Source organism: Rhinolophus hipposideros (assembly GCF_964194185.1).
Source record: "Rhinolophus hipposideros genome assembly, chromosome: 6".
Classification (NCBI taxonomy): Eukaryota; Metazoa; Chordata; class Mammalia; order Chiroptera; family Rhinolophidae; genus Rhinolophus; species Rhinolophus hipposideros.
Window position 1 is genome coordinate 78,020,124 of NC_138052.1, and position 14,776 is coordinate 78,034,899.

General features: G+C 33.8%; 1 protein-coding gene across 3 annotated transcripts in view; it reads right to left on the bottom strand.

The window, feature by feature from the left end:
- Nucleotides 1-1,406: 1,406 nt before the first annotated feature.
- The window catches only part of MYL1 (myosin light chain 1), a gene marked incomplete at its 3' end in the record, with an annotated part of 29,022 nt that continues 15,652 nt past the window's right edge, over nt 1,407-14,776 (bottom strand). Inside the window, exons 2-7 of one of the 3 annotated variants that reach the window (XM_081051118.1) lie at nt 14,336-14,363; nt 10,115-10,258; nt 7,931-8,104; nt 7,238-7,315; nt 4,210-4,252; nt 1,407-3,636 (exon numbers count right to left, since the gene is read on the bottom strand). In XM_081051118.1, coding sequence (XP_080907244.1) covers nt 4,224-4,252; nt 7,238-7,315; nt 7,931-8,104; nt 10,115-10,258; nt 14,336-14,363 — 453 coding nt within the window. Of the gene's footprint in view, nt 3,637-4,209; nt 4,253-7,193; nt 7,316-7,930; nt 8,105-10,114; nt 10,259-14,335; nt 14,364-14,618; nt 14,644-14,776 lie in introns of those variants that run through there. The other 2 variants (XM_081051119.1, XM_081051117.1) reach the window with 2 other exon arrangements.

The window sequence follows — 14,776 nt, forward strand, 5'->3', positions numbered from 1 at the left end:
TCATGAGATGAGTTGGTTTTTGTCTTCACACACTAGAGGAAGACAATAGGAAAGCACAATCTTATTTGTCTTTTCAAGGATAGAAAGAAGAGCTTAACCTAGTTGCTTCTGTAGTTATTTTCTGCCACCTACGTGATTACTGACAAAGAAATTTAACTGCTATTATTTTTAAAAGTTCAAGCAGACTAGGAGCATTTCTGGTTTTTCTTGGAGTATTTCTGGGCAAATTGAAGATCCACCCCTGAAAAGTCTGAGCTTTTGCCCTTCTCAGCACATTTGCTGGCCTAGGGCAAGAGTTTAGATAGAGGTGCGCTCACCATAAATTTAAATATTTAAAAGTTATCAATCAAATTAACAAACTTACATAATATATACTCTGGTACTTCCCTGACAAATATAGTTTCAGAATAACTTGGAAGACCAGGTTAGAATTCTTGGACTCCTTGGTGGACTCCTTGGTTGTGGTAGCCTGTTCTCTCCTTAGTTTCCACATACACCTCCATCCTTCACTGCAGGGGCCTTGTGGGTAACTCTATCCTTACTTTAGACAAAACAAGACAAAACCAGCTGGCTTTGTCCACCCTTTCTCTGGTCTTTGGTTTGCACACACCTGTGACAGTCTTCCCTTAGGAAGAGAGATGTAGGGAGAATCCCACCCAGGTCCTGGAAGAGAGCTTGGGACATTTGGGAAGGGAAGTCTGGGGTCCTGGGTATCCAGAGTGTGGTCTAGGAGTAAGAACATGAATTCCAGAAGTGTCATACTGTATTTCTGGGTAGACTCCTTGGCTCTGGGGGTATGTGGCTGGAGGAAGATGAATGGGGCCCTCTCAAGTGTGGAGTCCAGGGCATGGGCCAAATTTGTCCTGGCCAAGATTGGTTCTGCTTCTGTTTTACATGACCATAATGATAACACAGTAGCTCTGGCCAATCACATTGTAGGAACTTGCAGGTGAAGGCCAAGGCAAAGTATAGCCAGTACTTCTTCTTACTAATTATTAGTGATTAACTAAGAAAATTTATCTTGATATGAAGTTTCTGGAAAGATTCCCAGCAGCTGTTTGGAATGCCATCACACTTCCTTTTGCAGTGGCTTTCCTTAGCTCAGGGCTCACTCATTGAACTGTAAAATTGAGATCATTGCCTGAATTATTCTATCATTTTTGCTCTTCCCTTGCTTCAGTTATATTGTTAATTCAAGGGAATGTAACTCTAGTCTGGACTCCAAATACTTGCTGTTTAATCTCCTCTTTTCTTTTGGGATATAGACTTGGTTTGCTGAATAAATCTATAGATTCATGGTTTTCTTTAGGCTTAGAATTTCAAGGAAGATATTCTGTCTTCATTCTATTAAGTTCCAAGTTATATTGAACACTATGGAAAAAGACATGTAAATACAATTAGAGAAAGACATGTTAAGAGTTCTTTTTAATGTAATATTTCTTGCAATATTTTACCATGCAGTCTGAAAAAAAAATTTTATTTCCCCAATTTAATGATCATTTATTTCATAGAGAAGAATAAGTTACCATGGACTACATTTCAAACATACTTTGAGGCAAAAATAATTAATATTTTTGGGGGGGACAGGAAGTAACTTCAAAATAGTTTAAAAAAACCTGAAAATATTTGCTTATGCAGTAAAAGCTTTTCGAAAGTTATTTTTGAAGACTGAGGAATTAAGCACCTGTCATTTTTGCCAGCTGGTTTAAATGTTAAAAATTATTGTCACTCTTCCACCCGCTACTCTATTTTGCACCTGCTACTACTTGAGCTATGGGCATTTCACACATGGTAATTTAATAAGGTTAGGTCCCATGACAGTGTACTAGATGTTATCCCACTGGGAGTGAAAGCAGTTTTATAAGATCTTAAGAAAAAAGCATTAAATATGAAGCTTGAGACTAAAAATTTAGTACCTTGTAAGATATCACATTTTTCTAATTGAAAAATGTTACAGGAGTGTAAAAAATGGGAAATTTAACCACATATTCCAAAACAAAAATGAGCCTTTTGTGATTGGATTATTTGTACTGGTCAACTTCTTGACATGGTGACATTTGTAATTTTTAAAGAACATTTTTATTGCCTTATATAACAACTGAATATAAATATATATTGAAACCTGCACTGTTCAATTTGGTATTCACGAGCCACATGTGGCTATTTAAATTAATTAAAATAAGATACAATTAGAAATTCAATTCCACAGTCACACTACCCACATTTCAAATGCTCAGTAGCCCCATGGGACTATTGGTTACCAAATAAGACAATGCAGATATAGATTTACATTTTTACTGAAAGTTCTGTTGCACAGAGCTGTGTGAAATTTCCAGTTTGTGGTCTTAGGCAAACTTGGTCTTAAAGATCTTGAGGCCATAGTGAATTTTCCTTAAAAGAGTAATTGTAATGTTCCAACATCATCTTGGCTATAAGCGCATAGGTCAAAGTTGAAGCCATTGGCTACTGGAATCTGAGTGACCTTTGCTGAAGTTAGAAGGAGCGTGTTAACCTAAAGTGCCCAACATGAGGAAAAAGTTGTTTCAGCTTCTACACATTTCTAGGCAAGCAGGTACTTTTCCAAGATTTTACAGCCCCATATATTACAGATATCCTTCCAGAGAGTAGGAGAATTATTATTCACTTCATCTCTTCTAAATATCCAACTATTAACTTGCAAATCCTGCCTCTGTTCTAAAGTGATACATGATAGCATGACAAATTAAGTTTACACGATGAACTTTCCTATCAATTAGTCTTCCCATTTAGGACATGTGTTAAATGAGTGAAGCAAGATTTTGGGACATGGACATGCAAAGTAGAGGCCATCATAGCAGGAGAGAGAACATTAACAGACATGTTCTTCAGTAACAGTCTCATCCCCAGAGAGGTTTTTGAAAGTAGGTCACTACTTTCAGAAGAAAGTAGAAGGTCACTTTAAATTTTATCCTTGAAAACATTCAGTGAAAAGGATCAGGGCTTATTAGAATTTCCTAATAGGCCAGGTTGTCACTAGACATGAAATAGATCTTGTCATGAATACAGTGATTTACACAAAACTGAAGAAACCTGCTTTCATATTAAATTGTCTAGGTAGTTTATATTAAAACATCTCTGATCCTTGAATTCCCTCAGTTCTCTGTTTCACTTTTTCAGTAATATGTGATTATCATTATTATTCAGTTTGTTATTGCTATGTAGGCTGTAATGATTTGTTCTCTTACAAATTTATAATTTATCCATATTTGATACATTAAGGAAAGGACTGAGGTTTTAAAAATTATTTTCTCTAAGCAAGAAGATGAAAACACAATGAAACATGAACATTCCAGACTGACCAAAATTATTTATTGATTTATTAATTTAAGGATGTTCATTAACCCATGGTAGAAAATAAACAGTGGTGCTAGGGTTTGAAATTTTCAGTATTTTATCTTTGTCTAGAGCAGGAGACACTTGGTTTGTGTGGTATAAATACAATTCAGAGGGAAATGTGAGGTATAAAAAAAATCAGGGAGTCCTTCAGTCTAGAACGGTCCACAATGTTTTTCTGAATGATGGTAAACAAATCTGGACAGTTAATCATGGGTGTTATTAAAATAAGTTTCCAGCCAGTCTTCCCAACCAATGCTTAATCTGTAAAGGAAAAGGGAAAACGAGTTAGATATTGACTGCATGTTTTCAGAAAGAAAACTGGGGAGGAAATAATGTGAAATGCAAAATATGAAAAAGTACAAAATGAACCAGCACTTCTAAGGTAAGTTGTTTCTTAGTTGCAAGAACTTAGTTGCAAGTGCTGGACCAGTTATTATTAAAAACTACCTAAGTTATTTAAAGAACTTTGGCCCATGCTTTTATTAGTGTTATGTCCCAACTAAATTAATTAATTAGTCTCTGGTTTGCTGAATCTCCACTGCAAGAACATATAGCACAGTCCATAGCCAATGATAGCGTGAATGGACGGAAGCAAAAACCTCAGAAGTTTTTGCTTATAAATTGTACAAAAATGCTCTATTTCTAAATAACCCATTTCAAGGAGTTGATATTTTCTTATTAATATAGATAACTCTTAATTAAAAACTTAATGCTAAAAAAAAGAACTTAATGCTAATTATATCTACAGCATCCACATATAAAGTGAAGCTGTTAAAGTTTTAAAAGAAACACTATTAAGACAGTCTTAACAGTAAAAAAGAAACAGATGTATACCTTGAGAGCTCCATTTAGATAGACATGATGTGCTTGACAAAAGCTGTAGGCACAATACAGACAGTTTAGAGTTAGAAAACAGTCAAATTAAACAAAAGAGCATTTTACAAGTTACCTCAATCCTAATTATTATTAACTATAACACTAGAGTTTATTTTTTTAAGCTTTGTACAGACCATTATACTTATTACTGGATTTATGGCCTTTCCCCTAATTTTATAAATTAAATTTTCAATAAGTGGTACATTCATATGGTCAAAATTTTGTTTTTTAAAGTATGAAAGAGTTTATAACAACAACAAAAAAATGTTCCTCACCAGTGTCTCCCAGCTATCTAGTTCCTCTTTTTATAGCTGAGTTCATGGAGCTATTATGCATGTGTAAGAGACATTTTATAAAAACAAATATATGTTTTTAAAAAATTTCTTTACATAAATGGTGGCATACTCTATAAATTCTTTTGCACTTGCTTTTCTCACTTATAATACATTTCGGAGATATTACCAAAACTATTTAGAGTATCATTATTTTTTAGGGCCATATGGTATTTCATTGTGTAGATTTTCTTTTTTTTTAATTAAAGTTTATTGGGGTGACAATTGTCAGTAAAGTTACATAGATTTCAGGTGAACACTTCTGTAACACATCATGTAGATTTACCGGAATCTATTTGATATATCCTGCATCGATGGACATAAGTTGTTCGAATATTTGTCCATTACAAACAACACGGTTAATGAATAACCATGTATCACTCATTTCACCTGAGTCCAAGTATATCTAAAGACTACATCCCTTGAAGTAGATTTGCTAGAATTAATAGTACCATATCACCACATATGGATCTAAATGACTTACATTCCCAACAGGAAGGCATGATACCAGCTTTTTCCACACACACTCCTCAACTCAAAGTGTGGTCTAACTTTTACCCTTTGGCAATCCGTTTATTTAAAAATGGTATCTCAGTGTAGTGTTCATCTACATTTCTTTTATTGTTAATGAAGTTTAGCATATTATACTGTATTCATATGTATATGTATTTCCTTTTTTATGAATTGTCTCTTCATGTATTTATTAATTTTTCTATTGGGTTGTGGTATTTTTATTAATTTGTAATAGTTTTTGTTTTAATTAGGGAAATAAGCTCTTTCTAATATTGATTGTAATTGTTTTTTTTTTCTTTCTTTTTTTTTTCGTTTTAGGTTTGCTCTTCATCTTTTTGTTTCTGGTACCTTTGCCATATAGATTGAAAAAATGTATGCTTTATTTTATCAAAATTTGAAATGCTTTCTGGGTTTTGTATTAGTGTTAGAAAGGCTTTTCCACTTCAAATGTTACAAAATAATTTTTCCATGGCTTTTATGCTTTTTGCTTTTACATATAAATTTTTGACCCACTTGAAATTTATCATGGTATAAGTTCCACATCTGACTTAATTTTCTACATGACTATCCAGTTGTCCAAACAATATTTATTGAATGATTCTTCTTTTATGTAATGTATTCGTGGCAATAACCAAATGTGAAACATGGTTTATGGAAAAAAGTGAAGTTTAATCAAGATTGTCAGTGAACATATGTTTGGCTGATTCTGTTCCTTTTCTCCTGTCATCTCCTCTCTTTCTTTCTCTCCCCTTTCCTTCCTTCCCTTCGTCTTTCTGCTTTTCTTTTCTTTCTTTTTCTTTTTTTTTTTTTTAATTAAAACCCTGTCTTTATTTGGGAAAACACAATCTCTTTCTTCAAAGTGCTAACTTCCCAAGACCTCATTATCATGATTAGTTTTGTCCTTCTCTAAACTATTCCCAAATTCTATATATTTCTTGTCAATTCTTTTTTTTTTAAATTTATTTATTGGGGTGACAATTGTTAATGAAATTACATAATTTCAGGTGTACAATTCTGTATTACATCATCTATAAATCCCATTGTGTGTTCACCACCCAGAGTCAGTTTTCCTTCCATCACCATATATTTGATCTGCTTTTCTTTTCTAATGACTTTTTTCCAAGTCATTAGACTTCCTAACTCTACATTTACATTAAACCTATCAACATATGTGTAGCTTTATTGAAATGGAGCTAAATTAGTCTTTTTGGGAAATAGATAAGTTTCTCAATTTTATTGGAACCTTTTCAATTTACAAATTATAGCATGCCACTTTATTTTGCATCTTTATTTTGTGTAGTGAGTTACTTTTCAGATCGTTTGGGTGAAGCTGCTGTAAATTGGTAGTAAGAACTAGGTACTGTGTTTCCCTGAAAATAAGACCTAGCCAGACAATCAGCTCTAATGCATCTTTCGGAGCAAAAATTAATATAAGACCTGGTATTATATTATATTATATTATATTATATTATATTATATTATATTATATTATATTATATTATATTAAAGACCGAGTCTTACATTATAGTAAAATAAGACCAGGTCTTATATTAATTTTTGCTCCGAAAGACGCATTAGAGCTGATTGTCCTGCTTGGTTTTATTTTTGGGGAAACATGGTAATTGGTCATTCTGAGATGACTTTCATTTAAGCACGAACACTAGACAAGGAGAACTAAATTTTACCACCAGCCTTGCCATTAATGATGTGACCTTCACTAATAACTAAGCCTCTTTGGCCCTCAGTTTCTTCATTTTCATAATTGTTTGATGTAAAGAATTCTGAGTTCTCTCCAACTTTAACATTCTATTAAATTTTATTTAGACACAACCCTGTCTATCTTACAGAGACATTATGAAGATCTAACAAGAAAAAGTACATATAGGAACACTTTTTAAGCTGTATAACAATACACAGAAATGCGAAAACCCACTGGAATGAAGCTTATGTATATACATAAAGTCAGGTCTTCACAAGATATCTGTTTAGAGTTATTGTATAATTGATTGATAATAGGTAACATGTGTATGTTCAATAAGAGAGGCAAAGAAAAAAAGAAGTTATTTTAAGCTCAAAAGGAGTCCATAACCAACCCAATCAGTTAAGAGTTGCTGTAACTACCAGAGCGCATGAGTTTGTACCTTCATAGTTAATGCAGCCATTGGAGTCTTCTTGACCTGCCAGTAGGGTTTCCACTTCTTCCTCTCTCATCTTTTCACCTGATAAAGCAAATCTCTTTGTTCAGAAAGAAGTCTAGAGGGTATTTTCAAAATTCCACTATAAGTGATCAGTTTAAGGCTCCTGAAGACTATGACTAAGCTCTTGAAGGATAAGGAACCAACCCTTCCTATTCTTTTGGCACTTAGTATGTTGTCAAGAAATTGTCTTTGAATGAATTCATTGCGCATTATACCGGATCAAACAAATCATATTCTGTAAGAACTATAATGCTTTACTTTACTTATTTATTACCGGTAATTTAAGTTACTATTTCCCCAAAACAAACTGAAGCCAATTGAAAGCCAATTGGCTTTCACTGAAGCCAATTGGCTTTCACTGAAGCCAATTGAAATGGTCATTAACTTTTTTTTTAATTTATTGGGGTGACATTTGTTAGTAAAATTACATAGATTTCAGGTGTACCATTCTGTATTACATCACCTATAAATCCCATTGTGTGTTCACCACCCTGGTCATTAACTATTGACTATTCTTTTTCATTTTCCTTTGTAGTCTTTCCCCATGCCTATTTGGGTGATAGCATGATTCCTCTAAGTCATGCTCTTTCCTATGTATTTTGTTCTACTTAGTCCAGGGAAATAAATTGTCCTTACCCAGTGTGGCTAGAACGTGACGAAGTTCAGCACCCATGACTGTGCCATTGCCTTCCTTGTCAAAGACACGCAGACCCTCAACAAAGTCTTCATAACTGCCCTGCTCCTTGTTGTTGGAAATAACTTGCATCATGGGCAGAAACTGTTCAAACTCAATTTTCTTGGCATTCATCTCTAGAAGAAATGGCCGTTTAGGGAGTTATTAGCTACCATAAAATGCCATCTGTGAGTATCAAAAGTTCTCTAGATGACCTGAAAAATCATTATACAGCTTAAGTTTCAGTTGGTAAATTGCTGATAACAAAGATTTGGTAATAGATAATAGCATAGACTCTGGAGTCCTAGTGCTTGAACTTTTATCCCCAATCGCCATTTACAACTATGTGACCATGGGCAAGTTTCTTAACCAATTTGTGCCTCAATTTTTTCATCTGTAAAAATAGAGACATAATCATAGTATTAGTGTGGGAATTAAATGAGATGATACAAGCCAAGTGTATTACAATATTTGGTACAACTGAGTGCTTAGTGTTAGCTACTATTTTGTTAGTATTGTCAATTTAATATTTTCTATAAATGTTAGGGAAGCAATATAAAATTATAGTAATACAACAAACCCATTAGCATATAAGTATAGTAAAACTTAACTTTAATATGCAGTCCAGCTTTTGTAGGACCTTCAGCTTCTTTACATTTTAAGTAATTTAAAAAAGAAGCTTATAAGCAGAGAGTGTGTGTCAAATGCTTTGTGATTGCCTGAATTTGTAGTTTAGAAGCCTAAGGATGATAGGACTCTCTTTAGTATCTTCTGACAAGGAAAATCAGATTCACAGTAAAAGTAGAAAAGGCTATCCAGATGTATGCAAATAGATAAAGTTATGTACCCCTACAATCCAAATTCCCTTTTACTAGTCTTTCCTGATAGAATAGAAATCTAGTACATTGGGTAATATAAAAAGACTCAACATGGTGAATAAATGAACATTTGACCAATTGTTCCAGTACAGATGGACGTTTGATAAGTTAGAAAATGACACTTAAGAAAGTAGATTTGGCTTGCTGCTCTCTCATTTTATCTCATGTTCTCAGCTACTATTTGTGTAATTTACATGGATTCTCCTCCAAAGAAAATGAAGTTTGAGGAAAATTCCAGCAGACTGATTTAGAGTTAGGTTTTCTTGAAATATTTTTTTTTTCTGTTGTAACAAAGGAAAACAGTTATTTCAATTATCAAGGAAAAAGATTATTTGCTCTCCCTTCCTTTTTTCCTATGGCAAAGATAAAAAGCCCACATATCCACTTGAAAAAACTTCAGTTTTGTCTTGTCCTTTTATTTAGGGTGGTATTTTTCCAGTAGACTATTACACTTTTCCAGGAATCTTGGGATTGAAAAATTTTTTCCTTGTTCTAGACTAATGACTGGATTTTTGTATTGAGCAAAGAACTTCTGCAGTTTTGCTATTTATGTATCTTACTCACTTTTGTCCCAGGATTTACCTTGGGTGACTGAAAGCAGGTTTTGGCTTATATTTTTAAGTCTTTGTGTAATTCTTTGGAAATTAAAAAACAACAACTCTTATTAAGATATCACCCTGTCTATTCTTAATTAAGATAGCTGAGTTTCCTTTAAGATGGTCACAGAAACAGGGTGTCAAACAGAAATACCATGGGGCACAGTCAGCAGGTATTTTCAGTCTCCTGAGAACATTGTGATTTCATTTTTCCCGCTTTTATCAGAGTAGATCTTCTCTGTGCCATTGTCATTTCCTCAGAGTTGTTTGCAAAGTACATTATGTTTTAGCTATATCTAACATCTTTGTCAAAATGTATTTTTGCCTTGGAAGGTTTGAAAAAAATGTGTGGATTTGGATATTATTTCATTTCATTAACCTTTAAATTATGAGCATTAGATACGGTGATGATGATGATGGTGTTAGCATTAGATATATTTCCTTTCATTAGCATGAAATTTTATCATGCTTGTAAAGTCTCAAAGGACGGTTAACTTATTTTATGAAGGGAAAATACTGAGACTCTAGGCAGCTAACTGGCACATTTACTATCAAAATCAAATTAAGCCTTATTTTGTGGCACTAATTTCTCAATAATGCTCTCTCTTTTTCTCTTACACACACACACACAGACACACACATTTCCAAACTTCTTGGCAAAACCTGTGGTTACCTTCATTGCTGGGATTTCCCAGAACCTTCTTGACCTCTGCATTGGTGGGGTTCGTGCCCAGAGCCCGGAGAACATCGCCAACCTGGCTTAAGGTGATTTTGCTTTCACCTGTTCTATCAAACAGGAGAAATGCCTCCTTGAAATCTGCAAGAAGCAAGAAACATTAGGGTGCTCTTCTCTACCTCAGACCTATAAATTAACCCTAACTTAATCCAAAGATTCAGTTCAAATTCTCCTTTATTTTACAACTTTTACCAGCCACTGAAGTTGTGCTCATTGGACTCTCCCTTTTCATAGTTCAAGCAATCATTGACAAACACTTTTGACATTTCTTTTGGGGACTATTTTAAAACAGCTTTTCTCATTTCAAGTCATATGTCATTATTAATCAGATATGAAGATTGGAGCTCTTAGTCCTATTTATTTATATTTTCTTCATCTGCCTGGGAAGCAGGATTGCGTTAAGAAATTTTAAGGTCTTGATAAATCTTAAGAATTCCTTATGTAATCTCTCATATACTTAACAAAATTAATAAAATTCCAAGAAAACAAATTTTTCAATTTGGGTTGAGTTTTGTGAGGTTAACCCAAACTTTTCAGAGTATATAGAAAAACCCCCTCTTGAGGTACAAATTTCCTACATGCTCTCCGTAACTAGTTTTCCACAGGAGTAACTTCATTTTTCAGGAAAAAAAAATTAGAAAGGTCAGACAAATCTTTAAGTTCTAATAGTGTCATTTAACCACTTTAATGTACGACTCTAAGAGACCCCTGGTATAATCAATTCAGAAGGAGGAATGTTTGTTTGGATCTATTGTTGTGGTAATCTCTTTAAAGTTTACTTTTTTTTTCACATAATACATATGACAACATGTTGCTATATTAGCTTTAGAATTTAAGGATATATTTTCTAATTAAAATTTTATAGAGGTAATTGTAGATTTACATACAATTTTGAGAAAACATACATGGGTATTTCTTAAATACTCTGTCCAATTTTCCCCAATAGTAACATTTAGAATTTATAGTGTTCTGTGGTGACCGGGACATTCACATTAATAGACTTCACCAATTTCACTCGGATTTCTCTTGTTTTACTTGTACTCAGGTGCAAGTACATATTTAAAAAGTATTGTCTATTTTTATCACAATCACTCTATTGCTTACTTTTCCTAAATTTTGTCATTCCCCTTTTATAGAACTAATTTTTTCTTTCAGAATTACATTCACAAAAGAATTAAGAAGTGTACACCAAAACGACAGAAAGGGGTGCTACTATGGATGAGGGGCCAGTAAAGACATTTTAATTGAACCTTCTAAACTAAACTAAACTAAACTAAACTAAACTAAACTAAACTAAACTAAACTAAATGAAATTTTCTAGGGCACCTAAAACTACTGATGGCAACTCGTTGGGGTTAATACTAACAACACTCAAACAAACCATTTGTGACTGAACTGGTAGGGGTGGAAGTATTATTTTTTAGGCCATTGGTGGTCTGAAATCAAAAGATGCCTTCTAGATAGATTACCAGATTTTTGCTGTCCCCTCATCCACTAATCTAAGATTGCACCAGACATAGTCACAATCAACTATTGTGACCATGTTACTATCCTTTTCTAATATTTGCTCTTCAACTTCTATGAAGTGTGACTATAATAGGCTATTTCCCGAATCTAAAAACATGCTGCAAGCACTGTGGGGTCATTAGTCAAATGTTCTTTTTCATCTTTCTCAGGGACATGTGAAACTGAACTATTCCTGTTACTGGCTCCAGGCTTTTATGCACAGCTTGCTCAGAGGGCTCACTATTACCCTGGTCAAATGCTTGATATAGAAATAGGATTTTATGGGCTGTAATAGAATCTTCCTGACATTAGCCCTTTTGTTGATTTAAAGGCCAAGGCCAGAAAGATCTTCCTACCCCAGATTTTTAAGGATTAAGTTTTTCTCTGGAAGAGTCTAGAACAGGGGTTAACAAAGTCCTGACTAGGGGCTGGCCACCTGGTTTTATAAATGAAATTTGAATGGAATACAACCATTTCATTTATGTATTGTCTATGGCTATTTTCATACCTCAGTGACAGGGTTGAGTTGTTTTTGCAGAGACTGTACTGCCAATGAAACCTAGCATATTTACTATTTGCCCCTTTAAGAAAAAATTTGCCCGCCCCTCCCTGGTCTAGCACAACACTGTTCTAGAACTTTTTTTGATCAAAATGTTCTATGTCTGGTATCTGGACTGCCCCCAAATGTAGCTACTAGCCACCTGCAGTTCTAGAGCACTAAAAGGTAACTAGTACAACTGAGGAAATATATTTTTAAATGTATTTATTTTTAACTAAAGTTTAAATCTAAATAGCCACATGTGGCTAGTGGCAGCTCTACAGGACAGCATAAGAGGACTGAGACCTTTCGAATGCTATAATTTTCTAGTGGATTTTTCTTCTTTCCTCTAAACCAGTGATACATTCAAATAGAGCAGTTTTGAGCAAAGCTACTTAATCATTAAACAAGGAAGTAAACAAAGGAAGTCGTCATTTCTGAAAATATATGATTTCCATTTCACTTAAAATGCTACCAAAAATGTTCATTTTCCTGATCCAAGAGAAAACCAGTTCACCACACCAATGTGTACTGAACCCCTCTATATGAAACCTATTTCATATATGGAGTGCTAAGTTTAATAGTAATAGTTTAATAGTTCAGATCTGTCCCTGAAAGGGCTTTTAAGTCTTTTATTGTTTGGTCCTACTGTAACTGGGCTGTCAAAATGACACTGTAAATTAGATAGTTGAGAGGAGTAGGATGTAGTAGCTGATAATGTAGCAGCACCACTTATTAAAAATACATCAAAAAATTAGAATTACCATTTTCAATAAGAAAGAATAGTCACTTGTGGTATAATTTTATATAATATTGAGTTCTGAGTCATGAAATCATCTAATCTATCTAGATGAAGCCATCAGCCATTATACATGGACACATGTGAGTCTATACCACAGCAGGTATCCTTTATTTTTAATTGATGTTTGAACATGAGATATTCCAGAAACAAACTGAAACAAACTGAAAAAATGTGGAATTCTTTAGGTAGAGAACTGAGTGTTTGAATAGATCCTTATTAATCACGTATAATTATTTATATATTATAAATCATAACATGTATAACATACATATTTTGACAAATATTCTAATTTATATGATATCAAATAACTCATTTTTTCTCCCCTTCCCTTCTGTAGATGTATTTATATCTCAGTTTATTTGAACATGTGGCACTTTCATTCCATAAAACATGCCTTGGTACACTTCCAGTGAAAAAAATCAAGATCTGTACGACACAAGATTCTTGGATTTCAAGACTGGAAGGGGAAAAAGTGGAAGTGTTAGGAAAACTATTCAGAGTCGCTTGAATCTTAAGAGTTTGAAGTCTTCTAGTTAGTAACTGTTTTATGAAAGAAATTTCTTTTCTCTTATGAAATAAATTTCTAATTAATTTAAACTAATACAAGATTTTGATCCTACCACTAATTCTTTGGGTCCTTGAGGAAGTCTCATCCCCTCCCTGGGAGTCTGTCCTGCATCTCTAAAGATGGACCAGGACACATCTATTGTTTCTTCCTTAGTTTTATGATAAATTACTCCTCCCTCTTTGTCTCTGAATTCTCTTTTATTTTGTATCCACTTTACCCACTACTTGTCTGGATTCATTGTGATGACCATTGAAATTATGTAGATTTGGTAATTGGCAGTTTCATAATCAGTTTTATTTTCCAAATTTAACAATTTAGATCTGCCAATATTTCTTTAAGGATTTGATTAACAGATAAGCTATCCAAAATCTGTATCTTTTTTTGATATATGTATCATCTGTGTATCTATGTATCTATGTATCTATCTATCTATGTATCTATCTATCTATCTGTCTATCATCTATTTGCCTACTGTATCAAATTGGTTTTATTTAGAATTCAGTGAATATAATGACCTATTTTGTAGTGTTTATCTACTGTTTGCTTAAGCCTTTGATGGTTAATTATAAGCGAGGGGTTCAGGTTGTTGAGAGAATTTAGAGTGATTGAGAGCATTTCTATTTGGAGTGGCGACACCAGTCAAGATAATTAGGAAAAGCTATTCTCATCTTAAGGGAGTTGGTTTTCCTCACATGCCATCTTTATGAGTGTGCACATATTAACAGCTATATCTTTTAAACTTACCATCCTGCTGTTCCTTAGAGAACTCGATCTGTTAGAAAGAAATTAACCACAGAGAATATTTTAACCCAACAAAATGTCCTGACTTTTAAGTGTATCCAAGCTCATTCCCTGAGTAATCTTTAAAGTAAGCTCCCAGAATAAGCCTACTTTGCAGCGTTCAGGCAGAGCTTGGACACGAGTAACAGGTTGTGCCATGCAGTAACATGCCTTGGAGGTAAGTAGTATTTCAGAAACTAAGCAATATTCTGCCTCCATCTGGAATACAGAAGCTCAATTCACTTACCAGCAATCTGATCAGCACTGAAGGACTGCAGTGGCGAGAGAGGGAGAAAGAAAGAAACAACTAGTACTTTTTCAAATGCATTGACAGAAGAATGGTTGCTCTCTGCTGTGAGATTTTTAGGAAGTCATGTAGGTGTTATAGAATAAGAAGATTGCCTT